The sequence below is a fragment of the Terrapene carolina genome, unplaced genomic scaffold (assembly GCF_002925995.2).
Source record: "Terrapene carolina triunguis isolate 2854851 unplaced genomic scaffold, T_m_triunguis-2.0 Scaffold67, whole genome shotgun sequence".
Classification (NCBI taxonomy): domain Eukaryota; kingdom Metazoa; phylum Chordata; order Testudines; family Emydidae; genus Terrapene; species Terrapene triunguis.
Genome location: NW_020664418.1, coordinates 46,903,576 through 46,915,906, shown reverse-complemented (window position 1 = coordinate 46,915,906; position 12,331 = coordinate 46,903,576). Strand labels below are relative to the sequence as shown.

General features: G+C 44.1%; 1 protein-coding gene across 2 annotated transcripts in view; it reads left to right on the top strand.

The window, feature by feature from the left end:
* The window catches only part of MEGF11 (multiple EGF like domains 11), a 246,274-nt gene extending 239,264 nt beyond the window's left edge, over positions 1-7,010 (top strand). The window contains exons 23-25 of one of the 2 annotated variants that reach the window (XM_024205469.1): positions 4,710-4,892; positions 5,864-6,070; positions 6,514-7,010. In XM_024205469.1, the coding sequence (XP_024061237.1) occupies positions 4,710-4,892; positions 5,864-6,070; positions 6,514-6,674 (551 nt within the window). In that variant the 3' untranslated portion in view covers positions 6,675-7,010. The remainder of the gene's footprint in view (positions 1-4,709; positions 4,893-5,863; positions 6,071-6,513) is intronic. The other variant, XM_026648563.1, reaches the window with a different exon arrangement.
* The last annotated feature ends 5,321 nt before the right edge of the window (positions 7,011-12,331 follow it).

Below are 12,331 nucleotides of genomic sequence, written 5' to 3'. Positions count from 1 at the left end.
TGGATGGAAATTGTCATGGCTTGTCTCATCAGACACTTCCTTCAGGTTCAAGTGCCCAGGGAGTCTCCTGTTTATTATTGGATAAATTCTGCCTTTCCCCAGCCATTGGTGTTCTTTCCACACCTCTGCTCTTATTGTTGCTCCGTCTGGTCCAGCGAAGAACTCATTCTGATTTTTCAGCAGTAGCCAGACTGGTTTTATTCTTAGTCATTTCTTGTTGCTTGCCAGTTTCTTTCAATGTTCAGCATTTACAAGAGCGATTCACACTTTTGAAAGCCACCATCACCCACTCTGGGCTTTGAACATTTCAGTCGGGCAAAACACTTTGCTGATTTGCACAGACTGGCTTTGCTCCCACACAGAGATTAATATGCCCGTCCTTGCCAGTTAAAAGCATGGATGGGATTGTGGCTGGACAGACCTAGGCTCTGGTTCCACACTGCAAAGTACCAGAGGCGCCTCTGCAGCAAAACATTCAACCGGCTTCATTTGCTAGTTGCAGATTCCACCAACACAAAAGGTACTCAGCCTCAAACCCCTGGCCGCTGCCTCTGTGCTGGCTACCTCAGTGCAGGGCTTGAGTTTCAGCACTGCCTATGCTGCTTCCTGAGGTGTGAGAGAGAGAGAGGTCCCTTTCCTATGCTCTTACACTAGGAATGCAGTAAATCTGTCTTTAATGCAGGCGCAAAGAGTCCAGATGTCCTGAGCTATACAAGCTGGAGTCATCCTGTCCCCAGTATCTGGTCTGATGCCACCTTCCTGGAGTGGGGAAACAGGGATGGAAGATTCATCGGGGCAGTGAAGGCCTCAAAAGCTGTATTGCCAACGCCAAGGGCTCAAAAATCATGAGTTGGTCCCCCAAAATGAGATTGGCTTAGAAATGTGTGAGATTTAAAGAAATAATCAGTGTTTGGTTCTTTCGATTCGCATACTGGTGTTTGCGCCTTTAGGGGTCACCGTTACAAACTTTCCTTTGCAACCGCAGGGGCTAGAGCCTTACTGTATTTTTTAGATGAAAGCAGAGACTCTTCTTTGAGTCGTGTCCCTGTGGATGCTCCACTTCAGGTGCGCATGCACCTTTCGAGCCCTTGATGGGAGAGTTTTCCACTAGCAGTGCCTGTTCAGCTCGCACATGTGCCCTACACCTCCTCGTGCCAGACACAAAGGTGACATAGAGGTGCACGGGTGAACCGCCCTCAGTTCCTCCTCGACCACCTCAGCCTGAGATGCATGCCTAGCATGCCTGTCTTGAGCATACCTCAGCTATTTTGTATTCTTACAGCTGTTTAAAATTAGTTAGTATAGTCAGTGGTTAGTAGTCGTTCTAGTTAGTAAGTGTTAGTTGTGACAAAATTTAGCACCTCGTGTTAGACATTTTTTTTCTCCCAAATCATCTTAATAACAAACTAACACAGACTCTTCCAGTCCTCTTAGAGTTAAAACTCATTGAGCTCTAGTGCATATTGTACCTAGCTGATAATGGCTCCCAAGTGCACCATGTTTCCAGATACGTGCCGTGCTCTATAAATTACATCCTGTTCAGAGCGAGGGGTCGAGTCTCTTTGTTTAGGCACATAACTCCCATTAATGTCAACAGGAATCTTCCCTTTGAGATACTGCTTCTCCATGCCCACTGCTAAAGGCATTTGGCCACAGAATGGTGCAAATGAATCTATGTGGTCGGAGTGACACTTCTCCGATACTTTATGGCATAATTCCATTGATTTCACTAGTTACTTCTGATTTACCCGGCTCTGGGGCCCTGCTTGCACTTTAGTTACGGTTCTCGCAGCAGTTCTTTGTAAACCCTCATTTGGGAGATACAAATATCTGAGCCGGATTGAATCACATTCACTGTAGGGTGGGAATGGCCTGGGTCAGATCCGATGGGCACGTTTTCAAATAAGAAACAGCACAGATGAGTTCAGCTGTTTACTTGCTCCAGGCAGAACAGAAATAAATGTTTTTAAAAGTTGTAGATGAAATTGTTCTGCCGGAATCTACTTTTCAAGAGTTTAATCCCCAAACCTGTGCAGATCGGGTCTGTTCTGGGCCTTCGGGCGGCTCTAGCCGGTGGACTCTTGGGCAGTTTGAAATCTGCTGGTTATCTTTTCAGCTTGCTTTGACCTTTATGATGTTCTTGTTGGTCCTTAAGGCTACAGGGCCCTATTGATTCCTGCCTCTCGTCTCCTGGGTACACCCATTCATCACCATGAATAGGGCGAAGGAAGTAGGTTTGCTACTTTAATCACTTTACTTGATTAAACAGTTTCTGTTTCCATAGAATTTATAGCCCAATTTATGAAGGTTTGTCCATCAATTCCTCGTGAAGGGTAATTTGTCACATGAACAGTCTTTGCTATGAATATTTACTAGCCACTAGAGGATGTCTTTTGCTGACCACTCGCTGGGCCTTCCTTTTGCTCGAATGGAATAAAAGCAATGTTCCTGATACTGCAGTCCTAGTCAGGGCCTGTCCCCTAAAGTGCTGAGCGCTCCCTCAGTGAGGTGAACCCAATGGGAGCCAAGAGCACTCAGCATCTTACAGGATCAGGCCCCTCAATCCTCACTCAGACAAAATTCCCACTGAAGTCAATGAGAGTTTTGCCCTAGTAAGGGCTGCAGAATTGGGCCCAATGCATACAGGTCCTTTCATTCTAGGGCTTTCCATTTCTTCGCACGATTCCTGTATTCTTTGCGTATCGTCCCTCCGCTTTTTAAGCAGGGATGCACGACAGATCTTCATTAACTCAAATACAGTGTGAAAGGGACACAAAACAAAGTAGCTGGCGCATGGGAGGCTTTGATCTTTTGGGGCCTGATCCATTGAAGGGAGTGGAAAGCTCTTGCTGGTTTCAATGGAGGCTGAACCAGGCTCTTAAAGTCAGAGGGCCAAATTCTGTTCCCATTCACACCAGTGTAAATCTGGAGTAACTTTTGTAGTCAGTGGGGTGACACCACACTTACATTGCTGTAACAGAGCAGAATTGATTCGTTTTATATCCTTCCAAACCTGTAGTTTTGTAACGGTAGGAGAGCCTTAATTTGATTGTTGTATGCACTGCATTGGTACCCTGGTTTCTGCAGCGCTCTCATCCGTTACGTACACGCCTTGTGGGTCTGGTCTGTGGAATTCAGCTCTCCACGTCTCTCCTCGCTGATCTGCTAGCCTGCTCGTCCTCCCCAAACTCCCCCGCTGGTCTCGCCCCACTTGACTTCTCACCAAAGGTTTAAGAGCCGAGTGTTACAATGAAGGTCCCTTGTTGCCAAGATTCCAGTGCTTATGCAACATGCACTCTAGCAGGTTTACTTGGACACTGTGAAGGGTTGCAAATAACTGAGAAATCAGCTGCGGTTTTCAAAAGAAGTAATGTGCGTTTTGTGATGCAGGATTCTGGAATTGTTTTTGCCCTGCTGTTAGCTTTCTTGCTACACAGATCGATGTGGTAAATCCTTACTCACACGAGTAATTAATAACCGCCAGTGGGATGGTTGTAAGAGCAAGGGTTTGCAGGATCAAAGTTTAGAGATGCACTGTGGGTCTCCATTAGCATGAGTTAATTGGCTTCTGCTCAACTCCTCCTGTGAGATTCACAGTGTAGCTGGCATAGGGATGCCGTTAATTTTTGATGGGTGGTTTTTGCTCGGTCACAGACCATCATTGAAATGGGGAGGACAAAATATTTCCCAAGCAGATGCTGCTTTAGAGAGGGTTCCAGGATTTTGTTGTCAATCTAAGATCTCCTTCTGGAGCTGAAGCCAAGCATCAGAATAGAAATGGGAAAGTACAGACAGCCTGAATGCCCCGCCCTTCCCCCAAACCCCCATGTGGAGGGGACCCTCTATGTTGAGTTGCCTTTTCCAATGGGAGGGCACACCTCTGGTCCAAAGTGCTGTGTGGGAGGAGCAGGCAGCCAGGGTGGAGGGGAAGGCACATTGGCTCAGGTGCTCAAAGGTATTTAGGAACTGAACTCACACTGATTTCAGTGGAAGTTAGGTGCCTAAATACTTTTGAGGATCTGGGCCCCTGTCCTAATGGAACCATGCTGTCAGGAAGGGGTGGGGAGGTGTAGCAGGGCCCTGGGACATTGCAGAGACAGACAGACAGACGCACGTATGCAATGGTAGGTGTCCCTACCAGCAGGGAGGATCAGGCGCTGAATCAGCGAGCAAACTTTCCCACAAGGATTTGTACCAAGACTGGGTCTGTAAAGAGCGGAGATTGAGTTTGCTCCTTGCTGACCTCAGCTGAGGAGCTGATGCTGCAAGATACCGGGTGCCCTCATCCCCTTTGGTAGTAGTCACGAGCTTTCAGCACCTCACAGGATCACACAACGCTTTTTGGTTCATGTATTATCCCAAACATCATTATCCCACAGGCGGGGGCTGTACTAGACTCTACATACACTGAACTCCTGGTACAGCATCCCCAAAGCTTATATGGAGATGATTACACAACAGATTAAAGGGAACATACGATACTGGGTCAGACCAAAGGTCCATCTAGCCCAGTATCCTGTCTTCTGACAGGGGCCAATGCCAGGTGCTTCAGAGGGAATGAACAGAACGGGTCATCATCAAGTGACAAAGTATCTCATAGTAGTGGAAACAAATAGCAGCAGAGAAATATTTTTAAAGGGGAAGAGATGTCTTTGTTGTCTGTTTATTTCTTAACCTGAATTTCTCTTTTTGTCTCCCATACTAGACAGCGGGGGCAACTGGGAATTCAGATATTTTGCAAGTCCCACCATTGCACCGGGCGTGTTTCATAGATACCAGGATCTGCCTTTGTACTGTAAACCAGCACAAGAAAATGCCTCATCTTTCATTGCATCGCTCTAGTTCTAAATTAATGGCAATGCACAGCAGCAGGACTGCACACAGCAGCAATGGCACGTTATTGAAAGTCAATGTTAAGACTTATTTATTCTTTCTTTTTTTATTCTTTTTAAATAGCACGACTGGCCCTACTGGTTGTAGAAGGCTGAAATTCTCAGGCCAGTTTCAGGACTGGGTAGTTCTTGGCGGCTTCCTTGTCTCATGCCAACTTTTCTCTCCTCTTATAATTTTGCCTGTGTTACAGTCTGATGTATTTATTTCGTATTGGGGGAAGGGAACGATCAGTGTTTACAGCATCAAAAAACCCCAAGAGACATAAGATGGGCTTCATCCCCCTGCAGAGCCTGAAGAATTTCTCTGAGAGCAGGGGTCTCCCTTACAGAATTTTTATCATCAGAAGGGAACATGAAGAAGAAATCTAATCCTTCCAGTGCTGGATAGCCCCTGAAATTACATCTCTCAGAGACCCACTAACCACTTTGATTGAAGCAGTTCTAGGGCTGCTGGAAAAATTAATTTTCAAACATACGGCATTTGATATTGACTGCAGCTCGGGATGCTAACCCTGTAGCTTGTCTAGCATACCAAGTACTAACAGAAATGACTACTTTCAAAGCTGGCTCAGAGCAAACCTGTGCATGCTTCCCTGGGTCAGGGCATATAAAGAAGGGATGACATTAGCACTTAGGTCCTTGAGGATTATGGAGGGCTGGGGAAAGTTGCCATCTGAAATTAAATGATGTTGCCAAATAGTGTCATGAAGAGCGGTTAGACCCTTTTACAGGAATGGCCTTGGTACCAAGTGGGGTTTTCCTACTAAATGTTGAGATGGATTGTGGATGAGTTTGGATAAAGGGATGATTTCTAGATGTCATGCTCTGGATGTGCCCAAAGTGTAAGTGTTGGATTTTTGTACTAGATGCCTCAACGATTAAAGTTCTTCCCCCTCTCTGCAGAGGTTCAGTTGTCGCCATTCACATCTATCTGGCCTTTCTAAGAAATCTACTCTGTTCTTGTTTTGCAGAGTATATGAAAGAATCTGTGTGTAGTTCAAGCACCTGCTCTCTGAACAGCAGCGAAAACCCATACGCCACCATTAAGGATCCACCCATCTTGACATGTAAACACTCGGAGAGCAGTTATGTGGAAATGAAATCACCCATTCACAGGGATTCGCCCTATTCAGAAATGCCAACCTCATCAACGACTAATAAAAATATATATGAAGTTGGTAAGTGTCCTAGATAACCAAGGAAGCTCAGTAGTTCAGCAGAAGCAAACATTAATTTTAGTAGTATTCTCTCTCGAGTTTTACATTGGGGCAGTCGTCATTAGGACTTGGCAGAATCAAGAGACAATTGTGCTTTATGGGATTGGGACTATGTTGATTTTTCCTCTCTAGGGTCCCAAGTTTGGGATCAAAGAGGAACACAACCCTTCTGTGAGCTTGCTTGTTTTTAAACTGGTTTGAGTTTCAAATCCCAATTGCAAGATTAAAAAAGAAATGGCAGATCGTTTGAAAGCGTTCTTTGCAGTGCCCTTGGAACTAAGTCCGGAGTAGCAGAAAGAGTTTGGAAAGGATTTGCCTTTATGCTAACATGAGCATGTAAAACTCTGACGATCAGAACTAGCAGCCTGCTAGCCATTGTAACCCCTTTTTCATTGTATCTTCAGAGCCCACTGTCAGTGTGGTCCAAGAAGCCCGTGGTCGTAGTGCTAATTACAACCAGAATCCATATGACCTGCCTAGGAACAGCCACATTCCTAGTCATTATGACCTTCTCCCTGTAAGACACAGCCCTACCCATGGGGCATCTTGGGACAAGCAGTCTTAAAGGGATACGCTTCGCTGTCGCAATGTGCTGCGAACATTCTCTCTGACTAAATGAAAGAAACGAAGACAATCCTTTTTGGTTTTGCAATACACTGACGTGACTTGAAATAGTATTACACCAGGAACCTAACCTAACAGAACATTCGTTTGGGCCAACTTGCTGCTGCATGATATGGAAAAAGATGTTTTTATACAGATCACAGAAAAATAAAGAACCATCATCTCCCTCTGACTGGAATAATTACTCAAGGAAGCAGTTTGCATAGTCCAGTCAAAGACTCAACAGACTGTGTTCTCTTAACTGTAAACTAAAAACAACCCACCCACCCCCAACTGTAAGTACTTACAGCTACAGATGTACATTTCTACCACCCACATAAAGAGACCTTTACTGTTAGAAACAAGATGTCTAAAAAGATGCTGGAATATATTTTACATACGCATCGTGGAAAAGGATACATTCAAAAAAACCAGGAAAGACTGCTGTTTAATTCAGCTGATATAATTTGTAAACCTTGGTTCATGCTGTCGTCATATCCATTTTATGTACATGTCGATTTTATTCTTGGTAAATTAGTTTTGTAATAAGTTCCTGTTTCTACTGGCTGCCAAGATATTTTAGTAGAGGACTATTACATATACGCCGTCTATGGTTATTCTCAATGCCTCCTGCTCATTTTAAGCGATGTAAATCTTCACAAGTCTCCAGTGATCTTTAACCATAGAGCTCATCTAAACCATAGAGCTCTCATGCGCAACATATATAACAACAGCCATACTGGGCCAGACCAATGGTCCATCTAGCCCCGTATCCTGCCAGAGGCAACAGACGGAATTAACAGAACAGGGCAATCATCGAGTGATCCATCCCCAGCATCTGGCGGTCAGATGCTTAGGAATACATTTTTAACAAACTATGGAAGCCTTGATTGTTGGTGGTGTTTTATTTGGCCTTATACAGCTGCTACTTTATTCGATACAGTGGCCCAGACTGTCGTCTGCTCTAAATTGGCATATAGCTTCAGTGACTTCAATGGAGCTCTGCAGATTCACAGTGGCTGAGAAGCTGTTCCACTGTCAGTGTGTCAAAAATCTAACCCTGTTTCTGTTCTGCACCCAAACCAATGCTTTCTAAGCCATCATGGGCTTTCTAGACCATCTTTACAAGCCATTCCATTGTAGCTAAATTAATTGCATGCCATTTATAATAAACCCTTTAATTTCATCTGCATTACCATGTAGTGCAACTTTATCCACCGCTGACTCTACCTGAAATGTCATTAAACTGAGCTGTGACCGGATTTCCTTTTTAAACAGCTGTTTGTGGAATAATTACCATGAGGTTTGCCTGTGGCATAGCTTTGGAATAAGCCTCCCAGATTATTTTTTGTAGTCCTTGACATAGAAAATAGAATACTTGCTCTTAAGCAGTTTCTTGTAGATCTTGAGCATGAAGTAGTATTGATGCTAAGTATGTAATTTTATTAGGCAAATGTGGGAGTAGCAAATTGATTGCATCTTAAATATAAAAGTCTGTTGCGCTTTTGCTGTTCTGATGGAACTATAAGAGAAAGAAAAGCAACTGTGATCAGTTTGTTAAACACGAATTGATTAGTTAAAAATAATAATGCAGGAACTAGTGGCCTAAGGGCGTGGTAGTAAGATTCAGAGCCTTTCACCTCTAGCTCACCGGTTTGAATCCAGCTCCAGCTGGGAGTCATTGTTAGTGGATGATAGGCCTACAGGAAATGAACTGGTCCGGGGGCCAGTCTAGTTCCTAGTAGACAGGAGTTTAATGTCCTATGGAAAAGCCCGTCGCAGTTTGAACCCTTGACGGTACTCGCCCAGAGACCAGGAGCTGAATGTGCTGTGGAGACTGAACTACCTGCTCAGTGCTGGGATCGAGGCCTAGTGCCAGGGCTGTGCAAAGAAGCTTGCATTCATGCTGACTGCTCTACTTCTTTGTGCTTCACTACTGTCAATCCGGTAACGTACTAAGTTCTCTTGGCAAGGGGTGGGGAGAAGCGCTGGCAATACAGCATTAAAAAAAAGCTGGAATCTTTCCTAGGCAGAGGTGGGCACAAGTTCAGAAACCCTTTATGCAACTGGCAACTTCTGCAGTTCAGACAACTGAACTAACTCCCGAGAGCTCTTTCCCCATAGGGTTAAAAAGAAGCTGATATTCACGTTGCAAGGAATACATAAATATTTACATGAATGCTGCATGTATGCATGGGGGCAAATGATTGATCAGCAATAGTAATTTTGCTTTCCAGAAAAGCCTTCTTCAAGATGTAACTAGACAATTATTTTGTAGGGCCAGGTAGGAATATAATTTTACTTAGCATATAGAAAGACTTACCTCAGAAATATCAATAAAAAGGCAGTTAATTACGTAAGGCTATTGTTAGAGACTTAGCATACGTCTAACACTAGCACAAAGCAGTGTAAACTGCACGCCTAAACAACGTATATGTTGTGTTTCTGTACAGTATGAGATGGGACTTTGGAGAGCAGCGATACGCTTGACTTTTTCAAAGCTGGATTTCCAAACCAAATGAAATGATGTGCATAGAGGTTAACAGGAGGGGGGGGGAAAAATACATTCTTGTACATTAGCATTAGTTTAGAAAATAGACACTGAAATGGCAATACTTTTTTAAAGCAAGACAGATTTGTAATATATTTGTTCACTGTGCTAAGGTACTTATACCTTGTACAAAATAAATGGCGTTTCTCTCAGTGTGCACTTCTCAAACGTACTCATTTGCAGCCGAAACATGTTGGAGGCATGAACATGCTCCGTACCACAGGACTGGTTACCGAAGGGCTTACATTTGGCTACCCAAACAACTCTGAGAACATTCAAGCCAATATCAGGCAAGTAAAGTAGAAAAGTTAATTTCAACAGTTCTGAGAATGAGTGAATCTCAAACCCAAAATGAAGTAAATCAGAGAATAATTCCTAAGCCAGGGGCTAGTCACATCCTAGCTTTAAAGCAAGCTATAAGTACCAGGTAAGTACCTTTTCATCAATTGCTCTGGCAACGCTTCCTTGCCCATAAGTTAAACATGCATAAGCAGAATGGAGCATCATAATGGTGCTGTCAAAGACTGACCCAGCTCACATACAGCTGTAAGAGCTATTTCAAACAAGGTGCAACGGTGAGGTCCCTTTAGGCTTTTCATGCAGTAAGCTGAGGCTGCGATCCTGCAACAGACATTCTTTTTAAGGCTAAGATTTTGTCATGGTTATTTTTAGTAAAAGTCACGGAGAGGTCATTGGCAATGAACAAAAATTCATGGAAGCCGTGACCTGTGCGTGACTTTTGCTGCTGCAGCTCCATGTTTCTCCTGTCACCGCGGTGGCTGGGACTGGGAGCTGTGGTGTTCCCCGCCCGTGTTAGGCTGTCCTCTGTTGCGGGAACCCTGAGGGCCCCGGAGGCGGCTGTCACCTGTCGCTGGAACCCCGCAGGGGGAGGCTGGGGCCCCGCTGGCTGCCAGCTTGTGCCACGGCCCCAGGGGCTGAAGCAGAAAATGTCATGGAGGTCTCACAGATTCCGTGACTTCCATGACACAAATGTAGCCTTAATTATTGTTCACAGCTGTACCCACAGGGAGCCCCATTGACTTCAGCTGGCTCACTGTAGTCCAGCCATGTGGTGTCAGGGCCTAGTCTATTGTATGTATTAATGCTAATCAGTAAATTACAAGCTAAATTGTGCAGCAGAAGCAGCTACAGAATTAAGCTCTCTCCACGGCAGTGCAGTGAACTGCTAAATTGAGACTTTCAATATTTGTAATTCAAATGTCCAAAAAATCTTGTTAACCAAAGCCACACACACAATCCTCTTATTTGCCACTCACTAAGCTATTCAGCTCTGGAAATTCATCAGGTTTAAACAGCTAGATGTAAGTAATTGTAATAAGGTGCTATAGACAATAATTCTGCACCTTTTACCACAAATACAAGGTGGAAACTACTGATGCTTGCAATATGGGTTTATAATTGCTAAGATTTGGGCTTTCAAAAAACTGTAAGTAAAGGCTTCTGCTAGATAAACCCCATTTCATAATTTAATGAAAAACTTGTGGGGCCCTCTAAAGTTATGCTGGTGCCCAAGCGCTATATAGTATAATGAAAAGTCACCTATGTGAGAAGAGAAGATTCAGTGTCACGTACACTGCTGAGAACTTAATCTGTAATGGAAGGGCAGTAAGGCCCCTGCTGGGTCATTTGTTCAGTAGCAGCTCAGAAGGCACCGTTACATCTAGTGAATACTTAAAGGGACTTTTTTAAGCACCTTTTTTATTCCTTGGGGGTTTACCCAGCTGAGTAAACAGACAAGACAAACCCTGCTTACAGGTGGAGGGTGGATGCGATCAGAGCTTAATCTGGTGCTACATATTTGGACAAAACATACTGCAGCGACAGGAAATACCAGCAAAGGCTTGTAATGGGTAAGAACTCACCTCTGTAGTAGAAAAGCAAGCAGGGTTGGCTTTGTTATATTTGAAATGTGTATATCTATCATTAGTAAGGTTTTTCTTTGCAGAGTATTTCATGAAATTAATTTATAATTCCGTCTTGCAGCAATCCATGAGAGGTACAGAATCTAGCGGGTTTTTTTCCTGCAAGGGATTCCTGTGTAAGATTCAATATGTTTTTAAATCTTGCCCAGATCATTAGTTATCCTACCTTTTTTGCACCAATAATGCAGCCAGCACGAGGCAATTTTGGAGTCTCCCTCCATGCTAAGAGGGGCCAAGTGGGGAGACGAGCTGGGCAGGCTTCAGTGAGAATTTCTGCACTTTGGTGGGTTTCATTTTTTTCTGGCATCAGCAAGGAAAGGATATGTTTTACATCAGGTATGTTAAGCAACATAGAAGGCTTATGTCAACCTGACGTTAAGCATTAGCATGGCCATCTATTTCGTGAGGCGAATTATTGTTGAGCTGGACAGTCACAACATGACAAAAGTTTGAGGGGAAAGTGAAAAGGCTTCCAGTGTTTGCAGTCTGTCATTGTCCATGTAATGAACCAAGTCTTGTAAGAAATACGATGAGACTACTCTAGTGGTCACAACCATTGGCAGAGCCTCCGTGTTATTTCTCATCAGAAACCCTATCAGTCACTGGCTCAGTGCTGACTCAGAAGGATGAGTGCCACCTGTTGGATCACCAGTAGTACTGCCTGCCACACTGTTTTCCTTGGAAGTCTCCCATCTGTACTGGCCAAGCATGAGGCTGCTTAGAACAGCGGTCACCGTCCCTAACACTGGCAAAGGTAACACCTTATCCAGTTCTAGTGCTCCAAGATTAACTTTGGCAGGAAGGAACTGAAAGAATTGAAGAAAAAGAGTTGGCAGGGTGTTGCATTTGATCTCCAATACTATTGCTAATTTTCTTGGCTACATGATCATTATTTGAAAGAAAGCTTGCAGAAGCTGTTTACAAGTGAAAATGACAAGGCATGGAGTGCAGCTGAGGGCACAAAAATGTCTTGGAGCTGCCAACCTATGGTGAATGTGTATGTCACTGAAACAGACTGTGGGCCTGGATTCACAGCACTTCAACATGCGCAGGTGAGAAATTGAGCAGCATTGTCCCTTCCTTGTCAATTGCTTTAGGTGTACTCCAGTTGTACCCTTAGAAATT